Here is a 22,791-nt window from a genome sequence, read left to right as displayed (position 1 = left end):
AGGACAGTGGTTGTTTTGGGGAGGAAATGAAAGAACAGGACAAGTGTAGGACTGGGGAGAGAGGAAACGTCTGTCATGTTCTGTTTATTTTATATACATAAAAATGCCTGGACTGGGCAGTGTGGTACACGCCTGTAATCCCAGCACTTTGGGAGGCCAAGGCAGGAGGATCACTTGAGCCCAGGAATTCAAGACCAGCCTGGGCAACATAGGGAGACCCTGTCTTTTCATCACATTTTAAAAAGCTGGGTGTTGGGGCACAGGCCTGTGACTCAACCTCCCAGGCTTAAGTGATCCCAGCTACTTGGGAGGCTGAGGTGGGAGGATCACTTGGGCCCAGAAGGTTGAGGCTGCAGCGAGCCACAGTCCCACTATTGCACTCCATCCTGGGCAACAGAGGGAGGGGGTATGGAGGGACAGCTTCAAATCTTTATTAATATTTCAGCCTTGCATTAGAATCATATAAATGATACTATCCTGTAAGACATTATATCATTTACATTTATAAAACTATGTTCTCATAAAAGAGAGCCAAACTGTAAATTTAAGGATTACATCACAACTAAGGTTCCTAAAATGAAGGGAGTTCCCCATCCCCTGGTTTTGGGCACCACTGACCGCCATGCTTCTGTTGGCAGGCAGTGGGCTGTGATCGGCAACTGGGAAGCAATGCCAAGGAGGACAACTGTGGAGTCTGTGCGGGTGATGGCTCCACCTGCAGGCTTGTACGAGGACAATCGAAGTCACACGTTTCTCCTGAAAAAAGTAGGTTTTAAACCCACTACTGTATTACCGTCATACAAGATGTATTTTAGACCATCTATTGCTAGAATAACATTTTCTGAATGCTGACCTTTTTTAGTTGGAAGTAGCTTTTGTACCAGTTTTCTAAAAGTGAAATTTCTTCCAAAAAGTGTGTATCAAACTTTTGTTCCCATTATATCTTTGAAGAGGGCCTGTTTCTTTGAACCTTTGCCAATGCAGGGTATTACTGTTTTAAAAAAATATATTCGCCAATTTTTTAGGTAAATCGTGAAATAATAATTTCTTTTATTTGTCTTCCTTTGACTGCTAACAAGGTAGAAAATATTGTCATGTATCTATTGACCATTTATACTTTTTAATTTCTCAGTTAGCTATTGAAGCCATTTATCAATTTTCCTATTTGGATGTTGATCTTTTCCTCATTGTTGAGAGCTTTTAATATATCACCAATACTAACATTTTTTCTGTCATATCTATTTCAAATGTGGGTTCCAGTTTGTTAATTGACTTTCAATTTTGTGTAATCAGAGTTTCTAAGTTTCTAAGTATTATGTATTTGGAAATTTCCATCTTTTCATTTTAATAATATCTGTCTTTTAAAACATCCTTTAGTTTGGGGATTCAGTAAACTTTTTCTGTAAAGGGGTAGATAGTAAATATTTTAGACTTTGCTGACCATATAGTCTCAACTACTCAACATAGCTGTTGCAGTGTAAAAGCACACACAGACACGTGTAAATAAGTCAGCATGGCTACATTCCATTGAAACTTTATTTACAAAAATAGACTGAAGGCTGAATTTGGCCCTCAGGTTATAGTTCGTTAACTGCTCCTTTAAAGGAAACAAAAATTATTCATGCGTATTTTCTGCAAGTACTTTTTGGGTTTGTTTTTCTTTATAATAATTCTTTCTGAATACCCCATTGTTGGTGGTATTCAGTTATAAGTGTAGGTGAGTTCAGCCAAAGATTCGATTTTAAATCTTTTATTCATTTGAATTTAGTTTGATGTAACTTATAAAGTTGGCATCTTACTTATTTTCGCAAATGGGGAAAGCATTAAGGGGAGGGGTAGAGGGTTTTTCAGGCAGAGGAAACACAAAGTTCATGGCGTGACACTGGAGAAGAACCTGGGTTTTTTGAGGAACTCCTAATATGTTGTTCAGGCCTGACTGTACATTGAATAGGGTAGAAGGTAAGACAGAATGGCATTTGGAGTCAAAGACTTCATTATTGTGTTTTATTTTTCAGATTAAGTGGAGCCATCAAAGCGATTTAGGCAGTGGAGTGATATGGTTAGGTTAGTGTTTTAGTAAAATAGTTATGGTGGCATATGGAGGCTGGATTTACCTGTCAGATGAGCTTGGAAGCAGGGAGTCCAAATAGGAAGTGTCTTTCAAAATATTCAAAGTGTTTAAAATAATAAGGCCTTGATGTAGGGTAGCATGGCAGGAAATGTACAGGAAGGAACAGGTGGAGAGATCTTTAGGATGTAGAATGAACAGACTTTGGTAATTCTTTGAATGAAGGTTACAAGAGAAAAGAAGCAGCTTGAATGGCCCAAATTTTCCATCTTGCACAGCTGGGTGGACATGTTTGCTATTCATTTGGGTAAGGAATTCATGAAGAGGAGACACATATCAAAGGTGAAAGTCCATCTCCCTGAATTTTATTCTCTCCAAAATTTTCACCCTGTAAGTATCCAGTGCCTAAGTATCTTTCTGATGCCTGCAAACAGATGTTGATTGTATTTTGTTTGTGGTTGGAGGGTTTATCTGAAACATGCTAGTTTATCATGGTTGATAGCAAAACCCCTTGTTGGTGGTATTCAGTTATAAATGTAGGTGAGTTCATCCAAAGAGAGTATGTAGAATATAAGAGGAAGCCAATAATCTCATCCTGAGGAAAAGCTGAAGTCAAAGCATTTAGCCAGGGAAGAAGTTTAAGGGGATCTAACTGAGAAGGAATGAATAGAGTAAGTAGGTAAATGCAGAACTTAGCAAGAGCAGTACCATGGACCCCAAAGGAATAAGTAATTTCAAAAATGCGATGGGGGTGGCCAGCAATGTTCAATGCTCTTATGAGTTCAACTGGAATAAGGGCCTAAAAGTTTGTCTTTAGCAATTTGAAAGTCATTTATGATGTGAACAAGCATGATTTTGATGAACTTCAGGCTGAAATCAAAGCTTGATTGCAATGGGTTGATGAGTGAAGAGAATGTATAGAGGGAAGGATTTGCTCAGGACAAGAGGATGGGAACAGACCAACACCCTGTCAACAACTGGATAGCTCTACAGGGTTGGTTGGAGAACACCGTGAGGTGTTCCAGCCTATTGCCTTTATTTGGCTCTTCATTAAGAGATAGAGTTGGCCACTAGGAGTGAGAGCTCAGAGACTTCAGCCTGTTCCCATGAAGGAAAGAAGAAGGAACCATCAACAATAGTACAAAGATAGAAGAGTAGCTGTAAGGGCCTAGCTGAAACTGGAAACCATGAATTCATGGAGATTCCAATTTTTGGACTTCATGAAGGAGGTGGCTTTGAATGGTGGTATATCAATGAGGAATGTATTCTACTGCAAATCACAGAAAATTCAACTTAGAAACATTGGAGTTTATAAATCTTTTCTAACAAAAAGCCTGGAGTAGGCAGCTAAGGCTGAGGATGCTGTTTTACTGTGTCTTTCAGGAACCAGGCACCTTTCTCTCTTCTTCACATCCTTAGAGGGTGGTTTTTGCCTATGTGGCTACAAAGTCATTATTGGACATTGAGATGTTACATCCACACATCCCAGATAATAAGGAAGAACATAGTGTGAAAAGCATTTTTTAAATACTGTGCTCTTTATTCAGGAAAGGATATTCTCCCCAGGGAATTTTGCTTCATTGACCAGAATTATGGTGTGTGACACCCTGGCTTCCAAGGAGGCAGGAAACCAAGTAGTTAGCATTCTATCCATTTGGTTATTACTAATATTGATCAAATGCTTTGTAATTACCGAAGTTCTCTTCAGACATATCATTTAATTCTACCAGCATTCTTATATTATAATTTGGATAATGTCCTACCTGTTTTACAGATGAGGAAACTAAGGGTGAGAAATGTTAAGAAACATCTCCCATAATTAATTATGAAAGGAAATATTGGGAAGTGGTTAAGAAATTGGGGTCTGGAGCCAGCCTTCCAGGGTTAAGTCCTGGGTCTGTTGCTTATGAGCTGTGCAGAGTTATTTAAGTATTTCACTTCCATGGGTATCTTGGATCTCTAATTTTAAACTGGGAATAACAACAGTACTGCCTTTGTAGAGATGTTGTCAGGATTTAAAAGATCAACCCATGTTGAGAACTCCAAATAGCATAGTAATTAGACAGTACTCAGTAAATGCTAGCTGCGTTTTTGTTAAAAATATTACTCATTGGGGTCCCAAAGGGTGTCACACTGATACGGGAGGTGGGCAGGAAATTGCTGGGTAGAGAAGGGCGGGGTTCCTGGCTAGGGTTCCCCCCTTGGGCCTGTGCCCACTGGCGTGGGTGAGGACAGGGACTCTGTTTTCGCACCCAAATGTTGCATTTTCCAAGACCACTCTGGCCTGCCGTGTCCCCCATTCTGTGCCTGTAAAAACCCCAAGATCCCAATGGTCACACACACAAGTGACTGGATGTTGAGAGGAACACACTGGCAGAAGAACACACAGACGCCGACAGGCCATTGACAGTGGAACGACACAGATGCAGAGGGAAATTTGGTCAAGGGTAGATGGATGAGAGCCCAGCTGCTAAGTGACCCAACTCCAGGGGAAGACCACCTTCCCACTCCATCCCCCTTCTGCCTCCCCACTCATCTGCTGAGAGCTACCTCCCTCCACCATTCAATAAAACCTTGCACTCATTCTCCAAGCCCATGGTACTGGAAAAAAAATGGATCGCACGTGGGCTCGGACAATGAGTGCAAAGGTTTATTGAATGGTGGAGGTAGCTCTCAGCAGGTGGATGGGGAGGCAGAAGGTGGATGGAGTGGCAAGGGATACAGAAAGCCCTGGGATACAGAAAGCCCTCTGTCCTGGAGATGAGGCAGAGGTTCTAACTGAGCTGATTAACACAAGCCACCTGTGGACAGCTAAGCTGAAAGAGCACACTGTAACACACGCTGGAACTTTGGGAGCTGTAAACACTCAACTCTAGACACTGCCCTGGGGTTGGAGCCCCAAACTCCCCATGACCTGCCTGTCTGCATGCAGGCTTGAGCTGCTGGGCACAGAGGAAGCAAGCCACTCCCCCTGTTGCACGCCCTGTGAGGGGGATAAGGGAAATTTGCCCCTTTCAACACATCTTACATACTTTAAGTGTAAATGTGGGTGTTTGTAAACATATTTGAAAGTCAACAATCAGTCCATCTGGGGATTGATTTTAAGAGAGCTACTCCTTGGTATGGAGGAAAACCTTGAAAGTGTGAAAACAGAGTGAATTGTAGGACAAACCAGTTTTAGAACTCAGATCAGTGAACACAGTTTGAAGAGACAGGCTATACTGAGAAGTGTTCATTCAGGAAGCCATGTGGTTGAGGGGAGTAAGAGAGAAAGACAACAGCCGGATAGGGGTGTAATGGAAGTACGTAGAGTTAGTGTTGGCCTTATGAAGTTTGGAAATCTCATCAGAAAATACCTCGTTTTGTCAGGGTCCAGGAAAGATTAGAACTTGAGAAAATTCTAATTGAACCAGAGTAGACGCCAAATGAAATTGTGCCAAAGGGCAGTCTTATTTGGAGAAGTGTGCAGAAGAGGTACTGAAATGCAAGGTAGTTCATTATTTTCTCTCTCTCTCTTGATTTTCAGCTTTTGGATTACATATGCTTTTGAGAATCTATTAAAAGTTATGCATTTTCTTTCCAGGAAAATGCATGTGTACTTATAAGCCCCAGATTTGCCATTCTGATTTTTTTGTGAGGTTCTCAGACCCCTGATGCCTGTTTAGGACATTCCAGGTTAAGAACCCCTAAAATGTCCAATTTTTAAAAATCAGTTTCTACATAGAAAGCGAAACTGGAGTACACAGACAGATCCTTCAGTACAGGGCATGATGTTCATATGCATTTTATCAGGTTTCATATGCATGTGCTTGAGCTAAGGCTAAAGGTAGCAAAGATTCCTGCCTGTATGAAAACATAGTCCTTCACCATCTTGATTCTAATTATGGCCCCATCATGTCTGTTACAGCTCTGAAACTGACCAGCTGAAGCTGTTTTTGGCTGGGCTTTTCCCTAGGCCATATGGAAGCACTTCCCTATAATCATTCTTTGTGTGAAAGAAATGTGGGAAATGAAGCCATGTCTCCTCCTGAGTGTGCATCACTGGAGCCTGCAGAATCCATGCAGCTCCTACATTCCATACCTTGCCAAGAATTAATTCCGATCTTCCCTGGGACTCACACTGAGTCAGGACATGGCAATGAGATGCTGTTGGCACAGCCCTGCACTGGAGAAAGTGCACAAGACTGTACACAGGATATCATTTCCGTCATGCGGTGAGGCAGACACAAGGTGTAAGAGACTGGAGCCAAAAGCTTTGCTATGAAAAAAAGATCAGAAATTTATCCAGATACAACACACAGATTTCCTGTTCAGAGGGAGGAGGAGAGAGACGGAACTGACAACCAACATAAACAGCTTTGGATATTGGAAAAGGGAACTAGAGGCCACTCAGTTATTAAAGTGAGAAAGCTCCAAAAACAACAACAAAGAAGCAAACATATCTATTTGGAGAGTCTTGACTTGGCATTTAGAAATTTAGTTGTATTTCCAGGTTTGTTCCTTATTTTGGTCTTGTCCACATCAGGGCACACATGTGTGAGGCAAATAAACAAGATCGGCTTGTCTATTCTAAGCTTTTTGTCCATTTTTACATGGTGGCAGCCAAGTCTATTGATATGGTGATACCTAAGGCCAGCTGGGAACACCAGCATTTTGCTCAAGTTTTGACAGTATGAAGATAAACACACACTCTTCTAATGCATTCCTTGACACAAATAGAATCCTGGGCTACGTGGGTCGTGGGGCTGCCTCACAGGGTAATTCTTAAGATTTTTTCCCACACTGTTCATTTCTCCTTTGACTGTCACTCCCAAAAACAATTTACAAATTTAACTTGTTCCATCACAAGGAAGATTGTATAGGATATAAAGGGTCTGCTAACATGGTAACATGGATTGGTTTTCATTCTCCTGTCTTCCCACATTATCTCTTGCTCCCTCCCCATTCGTCTTTCTAGGGTGAGATTCTGGCTGGTCATACTCTTCTGTCAGAACTGTGGCTGGGAAAGGAATATTCAAACCAAATATCTGTTCATTTTAACGGAATTGAAAGTTGCCCCCTCCTCCATTTAATTCAGCAAGGGAGAGTGTGGCCTGGAAGGAAGACCCTGTATCTACAAATAAAGACTCCTGGGTTCTAGTCCTTGCCTAGCTCTTTTGCATGTTTTTGTGTGTCTTCTGGCCCTGTTCATGAAGAGAGATAATGAAAAAATAGCATGTAGACTGTGTTGCAAAGGAATGTCATAGATCGTATTTTACCTGGAGAAGCAGACAGACTGTGAACTCCCTGGCCTCTTCATGAATTGCCTTACACCTGTGATAAAATCCGCATCCCTCTCCAAAACCGTTAAAGCCTGTATCATCTGACCCCTGTGTGACATCATGTGCTGCCATCTGCTCTTCATTCCCTAATCTCCAGTTACACTGGCTTTCTGGGAGATTCCAGAATGTCAGGTGCCCATTCCCCCCAATGGGCCTTTGCATGAACCCGTCCCTGAATCTGGAACATGTGTCTCCCAGCTCTTCAACATAGCTACCTCTTTCTCAACCTTGAGCACAAGTGTCGCCTCCTCAGAGAGGCTTTCTTTGACCACTCTACGTAAAGTAGGCCCTTCTCTTTCTGTTTAGTTCTTGCTTAGCCTTTAGGGAAAGAAGTGATTATTTCATTTATTTTTTTTAATTTGTGTCTCCCACTAGTAAGCTTTGCAAGAGCAGGTGCCATGGTTTTCACCATTTTATTCCTAGTGCTAGTGCAGTACTGAATACATCATAGGAGCTCAGTTAATGTTGAACAAATGAATACATGGCCTTTGCTGGAGATGATTCTGCTTCCTGTTATGATTTCAGTGGGACTAAATGATATTGTGCAATAGAACTGGACTGGAAACCAAAGACTGCAGTAATAACCTCAGTTTGGCCTCTAACAATCTATCTTCTTAGGCAAGATGCTTCACTTACTGGGGCCTCAACTTTTTCATCTGCACAGTGAGCAGGGATAATTTCCAAGACCTCTTCTAGCTCTGAAAATCTATTAAGTGTATGTGTGATTTGCTCATTGTTTGGAAAAAAAAAATAGATCTTGGGATTGAACGGAGTTTAGAGAAACAAATCCCAGGAACTTATATGAAGCAATTTTCCAAACTTTTAATGAAAGGCTTGACAGTGATGGCTTGTCTTTGTTCTTAAAGGGCCTTGGAAATTTTAGATACACCGCAAGAATGAGTTGGTGTGAAGTTTTCTCTTATCTCCCATGAACTTCTACTTGGTTGCCTTTTAACATATTATTGTCACAACCTGCAAGAGAGAGGTGTAGTTTGTGCACTGATCCCCTCATTGGTATGTGAGCTCCTCAAGAACCTCATGCACCTGGCCCAGTACCTGGCACCCAGTATGTTTTCAGTAAAGGTGTGTTGACTTGCCTTACACAGAACTGAAGAGCTCACTTAGACCAGCATCCCTATGGCAGCAGTCCCTGAGGAATGTGAATTAAAATCAGAAGCAGCTTGTTGGTAGCCAAGCACTGCAACACCCAGGGTCACCCGGGAGACCTGACACCTGCTGACCAGCTGAGAGCACTGGGATTATTAGTAAAAATACTTATTGGGAAAGTAATAATAATAGTGGCCCCCAGAGTTTGTATGCTTATACTGTGCTATGTATTTGTTCATGTATGACATTATTTATTCTTAGCATAACCCTACAAGGCAGGTACTACTGTACCCTGCCCATTTAACAAATGGAGAAATAGGCTCAGTGAAATTAAGCAGCTTGGTCAAGGTCTCACAATTGGTGAGTGGTCAAGATGGTTTTGACCTCAGAGTTCATGTGCTTAACCACCCTCCCAAAGTGTCTTCCAAGGACAGCTAGATGAGCATGAGGTGAGAGGTGCACCGAGGCTTAGAGTGATGGGGCAGGGAACAAAGATAGCACAGAAATGGAGCCAGAGGGGAGCAAAGGCTGCCTCAACCAACCTACCCCTTGTTTCCCCTTGGCAGAGCCCAGCCAGCTCCATGGTTCCTAACCCAGCATGCACATCAGGAGCACTTGGGGAACTTGTCCCATGTTCTAATCCTCAGGCCCCACCCTAGAATTTTGAGCGGTAAATCTGGGCAATTGTAGGTTGCTAAACTTCCCAGGTGGCCGCTGGTTGCATGCCTTTGGTTAACGCCTCTGCTTTTCAGTGTCTGATGCCCCACTACAGAGTCAGAAGGCAGATGACGGTTTCATCCTCACCAGCCTCCTGATTCCTTAGAGGCAGTGTAAAGGGCAGAAAATGAGTGTTACACTATGATGCTCGAGAACATCTGGACAGATATTTGTTATTAGATGCTGTGTGACATAGTCCCCTCTCCTGCATGCCATTCCAAAGCTAGCCCTGCCAATGAGCACAGAAGCATACATTATTAGTCAGTCTGGCTGTTACCATGGTCTTTTGAGGTGAAGGCAATTTAGGCCAGTAAATAAACATACCTCAGGTTAGGAGCAGATGTTTCTGCATAGGAGCTAAGGGCTGAAGATACTCATTTGCAGATTCAGCAATTACAGACTTTAGTAATGTGGCCTAATAGCTCAAGGCATGAGAGTCAGTTTTCAGTTTGCAGCTGATTTTCTCACCAAGGCAAAACTCTGCTGTGTTCCTTCCTTCCTTTGTAAAAAATTTGCTCTTAATTTCCTACATTTGCTTTTCCTACTTTTGCTTACTGGCATATTACATTTTTCTCACCCCCATTTGCAAAGTAGTGTATAGATAGTCCTCCAGCTACAGAATCAGTGTTGCCACCCATTGACTTTTCCTTTTCTTGCCTTCCAAAATCCCCCTCTGCTCCTACAGAATGACGGATGAGCTTGAAGCAAACTTTCTATCCTACTTTTGAAAAATTGTGCAGACCCTGTTCTGTACAATGCCATGCTAGGTAACTCTTTTTTTTTTTTTCTTTTGAGATGGAGTTTTGCTCTTGTTGCCCAGGCTGGAGTGCAATGGTGCAATCTCAATTCACTGCAGCCTTCACCTCCCGGGTTCAAGTGATTCTCCTGCCTCAGCCTCCTAAAGAGCTGGGATTACACATGCCACCATGCCTAGCTAATTTTGTATTTTTAGTAGAGATGGGGTTTCATCATGTTGGTCAGGCTGGTCTTGAACTCCTGACCTCAGGTGATCCACCTGTATCAGCCTCCCAAAGTGCTGGGACAAAGTGTGAGGCACTGTGACCTGCCTAGACAACTCTTTGTAGTCTAAGTGATGCCAGATAGTTATGGGTGTGTGAGGGCATTAACAAACACTTTATTTTTTTCAGTTTACAAAATGTTTTCACAGCATTATCTCACATTAAAAAAATGTGTTCCTTAAAAATAAAACCTATTTTTTTTGCAATTTTCTTTAGGATTCAAATTATTAGTATTAACATGTATTTAGATACTTTTCTTATTTTTTAAAAAAACTACTTTATGCCTTGGGAATGGTGTGTGTGTGTGTGTGTGTGTGTGTGTGTGTGTGTGTGTGTGTGTGTTTGAATCTAAATAGCAGAAGGAGAAAATAAATGCAGGTTCTAGAAATGTAACATGAAAAATACTTGACAGAAAATTTTGTTCAGAAATAAAAACCCAACCTACTAAAAAAACACCAAAAAAAAAAAAAAAAAAAAAAAAAACAAAAAACCAAAAAAAAAAAAAAAATAGAAAAGTGGGGGTGAGGTTGTCAAAGTGAGAGTCACTAAAACATCCTTTTCCTTGTTTTATGTTGGAATGTATATATTTAGGTTGATGTAGTTCTGGTTGAACTTCATAGTGAAAATAAATGATCTGATATAAATTACAGTCCTTCTGGGCTGAAACTGATGTTTATTGATTAGTTAATATTGTGTGGACAATTTATTTCCTGTACATCTTGCTACTTAGCAAAGCTGTGATATCCAACAGGAAATGAGATACAGAAAAAATCTGATGGAACAGCTGGACTTGAGCATTTCTGTGTGGGAGGGAGTCAGTGAATCTTCGGTCAGTACAGTGATTGCAAAATCAAACAAGTGAAACCCATACAATGAAACTCTGTGTGTGATGAGTGAATTTGAGTTTATACAGCATCACTTTTTTTTTTTTTTTTTTTTTGGAGACGGAGTCTCGCTCCGTCGCCCAGGCTAGAGTTCAGTGGTCCAATCTGGGCTCACTGCAAGCTCCGCCTCCTGGGTTCATGCCATTCTCCTGCCTCAGCCTCCCGAGTAGCTGGAACTACAGGCGCCCGCCACCACGCCCGGCTAATTTTTTGTATTTGTAGTAGAGACGGGGTTTCACTGTGTTAGCCAGGATGGTCTCGATCTCCTGACCTCATGATCCGCCCGTCTTGGCCTCTCGAAGTGCTGGGATTACAGGCGTGAGCCACCGCCCCCGGCCTTATACAGCATCACTTGGTCTCATAGTAGAAGGATTTAAAAGTGTAGTTTTGGGTCCTTACCCTGGTTCTAATGCTTAGGAACACTGTGATCTTGGGCAAGTCACTTTAACCTTGTAAAATTTTAATTGTCTTAATTGTGGAAATGAGTTTCCATTAGAATGAATGAGGTAATTTATCTCAAGTTCCTTAGCATGTTGCCTGGTGGCATAGTAAGTGCTCAACAAGGTTTTAATAATAACTTATACTTACCCAACCGCTAGTTGGCACCAGGGCCTTTTCTAAGCCCTTTACATATATTACCTCATTGAACACTTACAACAACCCCTTGGAACAGATATTCCTGTTATCCTCATTTCACAGATGTAACTGAGGCACAGAGAGGGTAAGTAACTTGCCCAAGGTCACACAGCAAGTGGCAGTGCTGACATTCCAACCCAGGTTGTCTGGCTCCAGAATCTGTGATCATAACCACTATACCATATTGCCTCTCCCAGTAGTTTGTAGAGTAAAAATAATGCAAATGGCATTTAAAGAGTGACAAGAAGGAGCTCTGGTGGATGGCACAGTGAGTAGCAGTATCAAGAATCTCTTACCACCAAATTTCAGTGAGACAGTTTTGAAATAATTCCAAACAATGAATGTGATCAACAGGAACCAGTTACCACCATCAACAACAAATCTAGGTGTCCCAGACATGAGCCTACTGTTAGCAACACCATAGGATGGGACGGAGAGGAAACCTTTTCTCTCCATCTTATATATTTTCTTTTTAAAATTAGACATGGTCGCCTAGGCCGAATGCAATGGCATAATCATGGCTCACTGCAGCCTCGACCTCCTGGGTTCAAGGGATCCTCCTGCCTCAGCCTCTTAAGTAGCTGGTACTACAAGCTTGTACCACCACACCTGGCTTATTTTTAAATTTTTTATTGAGACAAGGTCTCACTATGTTGCCCAGGCTAATCTCAAACTGCTAACCTCAAGCGATCTCCTACCTTAACCTCCCAAAGTCCTGGGTTTATAGGCATGAGCCACCACGCCCAGCCACCATCTGATATGTTTTCAATAATTCGCTTATACACCATTAGAAAGTACAGGATTTCAAAGCAGGCTTAGAATCAGACCTGCTTGGCAATACCATCTGCATTCTTCTGATAGGAGGTTTCAGGCAGTCTATACTGAGCTTGTGCTGAACCACAAGCAGCACACTGCTCTTTCTTACTGTACTTACAATTGCTTCCTCTCTTTATCATCGCCTCCAGCCCTAGGTCTACCTCCAGACTGAGGGGGGCCTTTACCAGGAGGCCATTTGTCTGCGATTTATGAATGGCCCATTCTAAAGGGCAAGATACAGAAAGCGTGGGTAATAGTCTTTGTATCAGTACAAGTAGAATTTCAAGCAAAAATACAAAATGAGTACTTTGTTGATAATCAAAAAACAAATAGTTTAAAGAATTTGTGAACCAAATGCCATTGCACCAAAATATGTAAAGAAAAATCCCCTGTAGTTATATAAGATGAAATTGAAATCAGTAAAACTTCTGAGAGATTTTAATACATTGAAGTGAGTGAAAATTACATATAGAATCTGCACAATATAATTACTAATGTTACATTAATAGATAACAGAGCATTGCATGGTGACGGAATATACTTTCTTTTCAAACATTCATGCACCATTTAATACCAAAACTGATTCTATGCAAGGCTCCAAGGAAGATTAGAAAAAAAAAAAAATCCCAGCAAAACAGAAACCATCAGAAGAGACCTCGCCCTGCAGCTGTACCCATCCGTTCCCTGCTTTCTCCCGCTACAGAGGCACAAATATCTGTCTTCCTTTCCAAGACTAATTAATCCCTCCATCTGTGTTCTGCATTCCAGCTCCTCTGTGTCCTCAGAGAACTCACTCCACCCATCTTCCCCCTCTTTCTTTTATCTTCTTTCACTCTCTCTTTCCTATCAGGGTTAATATGACCAATGGGTGTCTCCCATCTTAAATATAAGTATAATTTTAAAAATGTCTATGTATATACGTGTATATACATATGTGTGTATATATACATGTATGTTTATATATGTGTATGTATATAGGTGTGTAATATTTTAAAATTTTATATATATATATAGAGAGAACACTATTTTAAACATAATCATGTCTCCAGCTACCACCCTAATCTTTCACCTACTCTTTACTGCCAAGTCTTGAAAATACTGTTTACACTTGCTGTCTCTAATTTTTCATCCTCATGTATTCCTCAGATCACAGTTTCCTGTGCCAGCTACTTGATTGAAACTGCTTTGGCAAAGCACATTAACAGTCTCTTTACTGCTCATCCAAAAGGCACTTTTAAGCCCTCATCTGCAGAGCACCTGGTACTCCTGGCTCCTCCCTCCTTAAAATCCTCTGCCTGAGAGGATTCTCATTTCATTTCTGGTCAGACCTAGAACTGGGTCATCTCTTGCAGTATAGTGAAGAAGTGCTGAAAAGTTTGCGACTAGGGACCAGTCCTCCCTTTCTGCCCTTTATGATTTGAGTTCTCCCCCTCTATATCCTGCACCCATGCTGCTCAAAATGTGGCTCACAGTCTAGCAGTATCAGCGTCACCTGAGAGGCTGCTGGTCGGGCACATTCTTGGGCTCCACCCTAAACTGCTGGATCTGAATTTCTAGGGGTGGAGCAGGTATCCGTTTTAACAAGTTTTCTAGATGATTCATATTTAGATAAAATGTTTGGGAGGTACTGCCCTATCAGCGTATCACAGAGACTTCTACAAATGTATCAAACTTTAATGGAGAGTTACAGAAATGAAAGGGAATTTGAGTTTAGGAGATGATCCTTATAGGATGCTCCTTGTTCCTAGCTTTGCCTAGGTGCTCTGCAGTGTGCTTTCTCTCCAAGAGTTACATAGTAGGCAGCTCCACCCAGAAGAACATTTTCCTCAAGTTTGAGCCTTTTTGATAAAATCAATGGCAAGGGGGTTTGATTTGCAAAGTTTCACTAAAGTGTGTAATTATCAATGGGGAGATGGTTGGAATATACACATGTACGCACACACATCCCTAGACAAATGCTTCCCCAAGATACCACAGCCTACATTCACAAAGATTTTGCAAGAGAGCCCAACCAATCTGCCCAGATAGGTTTTCTTCAGTTCAGTAAAGCTTTCTAATTTATATGTACTTTCAAAACAATTTTTATTACATATATAATGCGCTGTATATTTGTTGTAAAAAATCCAGAATATCCAGGCAAGGAAATTGACAAACATATCACATATTCAATCACACTGCCAAGAGATTACACCTGTTATCATATTAGTGTGTCCTTCCTGGGATGAGGATGAAGTGGTTGAGGATGCATAACATATATTGATAATTTATATTGTAAAATTAAGACATGCTTTTTATAAAACTTATAAAAACTTCAAATGGCACAGAAGGATATAAAATGGAAAGTAAAAGTCACCTTCTACCATCCACAAACTCCTAACCAGTTCCACTTTTCAGAGGTCTAAACAGTATGAATGGTTGCTTCTATTAAGATATTTACTATGGATGTGTATGTGTGCACCTTTCCATACAAACATCTATGATTTTGAGAAGTATACAGAATTGGATCATTAGGTATAATTTTTTTTACAATTTGTTCTTATTCACTGAGGGTTTTTGCCTATCAGTTCTCATAAGTTGGCTTGTTTTTTTGTTTTTGAGATGGAGTCTCACTCTGTCCCCCAGCCTGGTGTTCAGTGGTACGGTCTCGGCTCACTGCAACCCCCGCCTCCCAGGTTCAAGCAATTCTCATGCCTCAGCCTCCTGAGTAACTGGGATTATAGGTGCCAGCCACCATGCCCGGATAATTTTTGTACTTTTTAGTAGAGACAGGGTTTCACCATGTTGGCCAGGCTGGTCTTGAACTCCTGACCTCAAGTGATCTACCCGCCTCAGCCTCTCAAAGTGCTGGAATTACAGGTGTGAGCCACTGCACCCAATTGGCTTGTTTTTTAACTGGTGGTATAAGAGGATATTACATAATTTATTTAACTAGACTCATATCAATGAGCATTTAGATTTTCTGTCTGTGTTACAACATCTTTGTACATTTGTGCAAGCATGTCTTTATGTGCTTTTAGTTCTCAATGATACTGTAATTTCTCTTCTCTCTTTTCATAATCTTCTTGACATTTTGATTTTTCTGTGAACTAGTTTTTCAAGTGTCTGACCAATTTTCCTGCTAATTTCTGTTTTTTTCTTACTGATTTGTAAATACTCTGGATATTAAGAAAACAGTCTTTGCCTATAATTATAATTTTTCCTTCTTCGACATTTTAGTTTGCTTAATTTTTATTTCAAATGAATTAATATTTTCCTTTGATTTTCTCAAGGCATTTTTTTATGTCTTGAGAGAGAGAGATTTAAATGTTTTTGAAGGTTGTGCCCATTTTTTGGGGGGTGGGAACAGAGTCTCGTGCTGTCACCCAGGCTGGAATGCTGTGGTGCGATCTTGGCTTACTGCAACCTTTGCCTCCTGGGTTCAAGTGATTCTCCAGCCGCAGTCTCCCGAATAGCTGGGATTACAGGCGCGTGCCACCACACCCAGCTAAATTTTGTATTTTTTAGTAGAGACAGGGTTTTGCCATGTTGGCCAGGCTGGTCTTGAACTCCTGACCTCAGGTGATCCACCTGCCTCAGCCTCCCAAAGTGCTAGGATTACAGGCATGAGCCACTGCACACAGCCAGTTGTACCCATTTTTTAAAAGTTCATTCCAACATATTCCGTCTTTTTTCTAGCCATTGCAAATGGGGCATTTTCTCCCATTGTTTTTCTAAATGATTATTCTTGGTATTTCTAAAATCTAATAATTTTTAAATATTAATTTCTTCTTTATTTTTAATGGTTAGACTCCTTTTTCTTGCCTAACTACCTTGGCTAATCTTTTAAAAACTCTTAAGTCATATGGTGCTAACTGGCATCCCATCATTTCCCCAATTAAACAGCAGTGTTTCTAATGTTTACGCATGAAGCATATTAATCATGACTTGGCATTTATAAATGGTGTTACAAACATTTACTTTATTTTATATACAGAATTTTTATCAGGAATCATGACTGAATTTTACTAAATGCTGGAAACTTATTTGAGGTAATCAAATTTTTCTACTTTGTCTATTAATATGGTAAATTACATTAGTAGGTTTCCTAAATTTGAGCAACACTAGCATTTATTGGGTAAACTCCATTTGTATATAGTGCATAATTCAAATTTATGATTAAATTTTCTTTTCAAATATTTTATTTAGGAATTTGGTGTCAAATAGATGTTAGTGACATTGGAATGTGGTTTTATCCCCAAAATTGTACTGTGTATAATTTTCAAGCATACATAAAAGTTGATAAAATAACACAATTAACTACTGTACATTTTTTCAGCTAGATTCAATAATTACTTATATTTTGCTACATTGGTTCATTATCCCTATCACTCGATATCTATCTATTGATCTATCTATCTATCTATCTATCTATCTATCTATCTATCTATCTATCTATCTACCTTCTATCTACCTATGTATCTATCTTATCTTATTCCTCCATCCAACTAGCTAGCTGAGCCTTGTTAATTTGCAGATATCAAAACACTTACTTCTAAACAGTAATACTTTAGCATGACTCTCCTAAAAATAAGGATCTTCTTTATAACATCATCTCACTAGTATGCCTAAAAAATTATAATTTCTAAATATTCTCTAATATCCAATCTATGTTAAAATTTCTCCTTTTATAGTTGTTTTTCCCCTTGATCTGGTCAAGGCTCACTCATTGCATTTAGTTTTTCTGTCTCTTTAGTCTCTTTTATTTCATGCGCTTATTTTTTCATGGTATTGACTTCTTAAAGAGTTCATTCCAGTTGTATTGTAGCATGTCCCATATTCTGGATTTGTCTGATCATTTTCCATTTAATTTGTTGGTCTCCCTCACATAATACCTGTGAATTGATCAATAAGGTCTGAGGTTTAATTAGAATTGGATTGAACATTTGTGGCAGCAGCACATCAAAAGTGATGCGTGATTTATGTTGCATCATATCAGGAAGTTCATGGTGTCAGTTTGACTCAGTATTACTTGCACAGGTGGTGACCTACACATACTCTGTTGTATAGATCCATGTTTCCCTGTAAGAAATCTGCAGGGTGATACCTTGACAAGGTGTAAATATTCTGTCTTGCAACAATCTTTCACACCATGGCTTTAGTGTACATTGATGATCCTTGCCTGAAATAGTATTTAACATGGAGAGTTGCAAACGGTTATTTTCTAATTCTGTCATTCCTTCTTCGCTCATTCCTCTGTTTTTTAAAAAAAGGTTCTGTTTTTAAATTTCTCACTCTGTATTCAGAGATTTTTATTTATTTAATATTTTATATATTATCGACAATATTCTTTTTAGGTTTCAAATTGTCCAAAATGTAGCCAGTGGGAACACTTTAAACTGTCTTCTTTTGTCATAATTCCATTGAAGTTTAGACATTGCCTTGGTTTCTAGAGCAACAGGTGTTCCAAGCCCACCTTGAATTTTCCCTAACCCAGACCTGGCATTACCTGGCTTTTCATGGGAGACTTGGTTATTTTCGGTGGGCTGTGTGTGTGTGTGTGTGTGTGCATGCACATATGTGTCTGTGTTGGGGTACACCTTCAACACTCAGCCAAGGTAGTTGACAACTTTGTTCTAGCCTTTACTTCCTGCTTCCTCAGAGTCTGTAGGTTAGCCATAGATGATAGCTTAGGACCTTCTCAGGTCGTTTCTGGGCATGCACAAAGCTCTGGCATACACAGAGCCTCACGTAGACATGCGGTCTTCTAGATTTTCAGGAATATGTTGGAGTTTTTCAAGGCCACCTGTGGACATCTCATTCCCAGCTTTTTGGTTAGCTTATTGTTTTCCCCAATTGTTATTCACCACTTCATGCAGCCTCAATGTTAAACAAGTATCTCTGATTGTTTTGGACAAATGCCTCCTGGGGAAAAGCTGTTTACACTGGGCAAACTCCTAGTTAGATAAACCAAAGACACCTTTGTGAGTGAAGTCTTCCAGGGAACCACTACACAGGTCAAATAATAATTGGGAATTGGGCATTGAAGGAGCTCCAAACCCATTTTACCCCTGCAGAGTCTGCCAGGCTGCTGGTGTGCTCTGTGATTACGGGCTGTTGTTTTCAAGGTTACCATGGAGGTGGAGAATGGGGGAGATGAGAATAGGCAGCTTAGCATGCCACAGAACTCACAGTTCTTACTGAGCACTTTTCTTTGATAATTACTGCTCAGATTGTTGCAAGCGTTTAGTTATTTTCCAGAGTTTTAAAAATGTTGGTTTTGACTATTTTTGCTGGTGTTTTTATTGATTTTATGGAGGAGAGGATTTTTCAGAAGTCTTTATCACTTTTGCTTGTTTGTTTAAATTAGTCTCTACAAAAAATTCAAAAATTAGCCAGGCATGCTGGCACACAACTATAGCCCCAGCTACTCAGGAGGCTGAGTTGGGAGGATCACTTGAGCCCAGGAGGTGGAGGCTGCAGTGAGCCTAGATCAGGCCACTGCACTCCAGCCTGGGTGACAGAGTGAGACCCTGTCTCAAAAAACAAAAACAAAACAAAACAAAAGAAAAACAACAAAGCATGATGAATGCATTAATATTTTCTTTACTCACCAGTTTTCAAAATGATGAGCTGGTTGCTAGCATTCTTAAAATGACTGATGTTGTAGTATGCGTCATTTCCTTTCCTTTTTTTTTCTGAGGCAAGCTCTCACTGTGTTACCCAGACTAGAGTGCAATGGGTTGATCATAGCTCACTGCAGCCTCAACCTCCTGGGCTCAAGTAATCCTCCAACCCCAGACTCCCAAGTAGCTGGGATTACAGGCACACACCACCATACCCACATTTAAAAAATTATACAATTTTTTGGTAGTGACCAGGTTTCTCTATGTTGCCTGGGTTGGTCTTGAACTCCTGGGCTCAAGCCATCCTCCCGCCTTGGCCTCGCAAACTCTAAGACTACAGATGTGAGCCACCGTGCCTGGCCCTCTCCTTTTTTTTTAAAAAGCTAAATAATATTCCATTGTAGGTATATACCAAAAAACAAACATCTGAGAACCACAATTTCCAGTAGGTAATTGTGTAGGCCAAGGATCACGAAATTTTTCTGTGAAAGGCCAGATAGCACAGTAAATATTTTAGGTTTGTTGAGCTGTATGGTCTTCATTACCATGACTCCATTCTGCTTTTGTAGAGCAAAAACAGCCTTATCCATTCATCCATGGATAGATACTTGGGTTGTTTCTTCCTTTTGGCTATTGGGAATAATGCTGCAGTGATCGTGAATGTACCAATATCTGTTTGTGTCCCTGCTTTCAATTCTTTTGGGTATATTCCCAGAGGTGGAATTGCTGGATCATATGGTAATTCTGTGTTTAATATCTTGAGGACTTGCTGTACTATTTTCCATGGTAGTTGTACCATTTAACATTTTCACCACCAGTTCACAAGGGTTTATTTCTCCACATCCTCAATATTCTCCTTCTTTTGTTATTATTTTTTTTTGTATAATTCTCATCGTAATGGGTGTAAAGTGGTACCTGATTATGGTCTTGATTTCCAGTTCCCTAATAATTATAGATATTGAGCATTTTCTTTTTTTTTTAAATTATACTTTAAGTTCTAGGGTACATGTGCATAACGTGCAGGTTTGTTACATATGTATACTTGTGCCATGTTGGTGTGCTGCACCCATCAACTCGTCAGCACCCATCAACTCGTCATTTACATCAGGTATAACTTCCAATGCAATCCCTCCCCCCTTCCACCTCCCCGTGATAGGCCCCGGTGTGTGATGTTCTCCTTCCCCAGTCCAGGTGATCTCATTGTTCAGTTCCCACCTATGAGTGAGAACATGTGGTGTTTGGTTTTCTGTTCTTGCGATAGTTTCCTGAGAATGATGGTTTCCAGCTGCATCCATGTCCCTACAAAGGACACAAACTCATCCTTTTTTATGGCTGCATAGTATTCCATGGTGTATATGTGCCACATTTTCTTAATCCAGTCTGTCACTGATGGACATTTGGGTTGATTCCAAGTCTTTGCTATTGTGAATAGTGCCGCAATAAACATGCGTGTGCATGTGTCTTTATAGCAGCATGATTTATAATCCTTTGGGTATATACCCAGTAATGGGATGGCTGGGTCATATGGTACATCTAGTTCTAGATCCTTGAGGAATCGCCATACTGTTTTCTATAATGGTTGAACAAGTTTACAATCCCACCAACAGTGTAAAAGTGTTCCTATTTCTCCACATCCACTCCAGCACCTGTTGTTTCCAGACTTTTGAATGATTGCCATTCTAACTGGTGTGAGATGGTATCTCATTGTGGTTTTGATTTGCATTTCTCTGATGGCCAGTGATGATGAGCATTTTTCGTGTGTCTGTTGGCTGTATGAATGTCCTCTTTTGAGAAATATCTATTCATATCCTTTGCCCACTTTTTGATGGGGTTGTTTGGTTTTTTTCTTGTAAATTTGTTTGAGTTCTTTGTAGGTTCTGGATATTAGCCCTTTGTCTGATGAGTAGATTGCAAAAATTTTCTCCCATTCTGTAGGTTGCCTGTTCACTCTGATGGTAGTTTCCTTTGCTGTGCAGAAGCTCTTTAGTTTAATTAGATCCCATTTGTCAATTTTGGTTTTTGTTGCCCTTGCTTTTGGTGTTTTAGACATGAAGTCCTTGCCCATGCCTATGTCCTGAATGGTATTACCTAGGTTTTCTTCTAGGGTTTTTATGGTTTTAGGTCTAACATTTAAGTCTCTAATCCATGTTGAATTAATTTTCATATAAGGAGTAAGGAAAGGATCCATTTTCAGCTTTCTACTTATGGCTAGCCAATTTTCCCAGCATCATTTATTAAATAGGGAATCCTTTCCCCATTTCTTGTTTTTCTCAGGTTTATCAAAGATCAAATGGCTGTAGATGTGTGGTATTATTTCTGAGGACTCTGTTCTGTTCCATTGGTCTATATCTCTGTTTTGGTACCAGTACCATGCTGTTTTGGTTACTGTAGCCTTGTGGTATAGTTTGAAGTCAGGTAGCGTGATGCCTCCAGCTTTGTTCTTTTGACTTAGGATTGTCTTGGAGATGTGGGCTCTTTTTTGGTTCCATATGAACTTTAAAGCAGTTTTTTTCAATTCTGTGAAGAAAGTCATTGGTAGCTTGATGGGGATGGCATTGAATCTATAAATTACCTTGGGCAGTATGGCCATTTTCACGATATTGATTCTTCCTATCCATGAGCATGGTATGTTCTTCCATTTGTTTATGTCCTATTTATTTCACTGAGCAGTGGTTTGTAGTTCTCCTTGAAGAGGTCCTTTACATCCCTTGTAAGTTGGATTCCTAGGTATTTTATTCTCTTTGAAGCAATTGTAAATGGAAGTTCATTCATGATTTGGCTCTCTGTTTGTCTGTTACTGGTGTATAAGAATGCTTGTGATTTTTGCACATTAATTTTGTATCCTGAGACTTTGTTGAAGTTTGTTATCAGCTTAAGGAGATTTTGGGCTGAGACGATGGGGTTTTCTAAATATACAATCATGTCATCTGCAAACAGGGACAATTTGACTTCCTCTTTTCCTAACTGAATACCCTTTATTTCTTTCTCTTGCCTGATTTCCCTAGCCATGACTTCCAACACTATGTTGAATAGGAGTGGTGAGAGAGGGCATCCCTGTCTTGTGCCAGTTTTCAAAGGGAATTTTTCCAGTTTTTGCCCATTCAGTATGATATTGGCTGTGGGTTTGTCATAAATAGCTCTTATGATTTTGAGATACATTCCATCAATACCGAATTTATTGAGAGTTTTTAGCATGAAGGGCTGTTGAATTTTGTCAAAGGCCTTTTCTGCATCTATTGAGATAATCATGTGGTTCTTGTCTTTGGTTCTGTTTATATGCTGGATTACGTTTATTGATTTGCGTATGTTGAACCAGCCTTGCATCCCAGGATGAAGCCAACTTGACCATGGTGGATAAGCTTTTTGATGTGCTGCTGGATCCAGTTTGCCAGTATTTTATTGAGGATTTTTGCATCGATGTTCATCAGGGATATTGGTCTAAAATTCTCCTTTTTTTGTTGTGTGTCTGCCAGGCTTTGGTATCAGGATGATGTTGGCCTCATAAAATGAGTTAGGGAGGATTCCCTCTTTTTCTATTGATTGGAATAGTTTCAGAAGGAATGGTACCAGCTCCTCCTTGTACCTCTGGTAGAATTCAGCTGTGAATCCATCTGGTCCTGG

At 40.3% G+C, this 22,791-nt stretch overlaps 1 protein-coding gene across 11 annotated transcripts in view; it reads left to right on the top strand.

Annotated features, from left to right (window-relative positions):
* Nucleotides 1-22,791, top strand: part of ADAMTSL3 (ADAMTS like 3) — a 406,645-nt gene that overhangs the window by 187,587 nt on the left and 196,267 nt on the right. For all 11 annotated transcript variants that reach the window (XR_012415261.1, XR_012415259.1, XR_012415260.1 and 8 more), the window contains exon 7: nt 639-765. Coding sequence is in view for 7 of the 11 variants with exons in the window: in XM_073996528.1 (XP_073852629.1) it covers nt 639-765 (127 nt within the window). In the remaining 4 variants the exon portion in view is untranslated. The remainder of the gene's footprint in view (nt 1-638; nt 766-22,791) is intronic.

The sequence above is a fragment of the Macaca fascicularis genome, chromosome 7, assembly GCF_037993035.2.
Source record: "Macaca fascicularis isolate 582-1 chromosome 7, T2T-MFA8v1.1".
Taxonomy (NCBI): Eukaryota; Metazoa; Chordata; class Mammalia; order Primates; family Cercopithecidae; genus Macaca; species Macaca fascicularis.
Note: the sequence above shows the minus strand (reverse complement) of the source record. Positions and strands in the feature narration are given on the sequence as shown.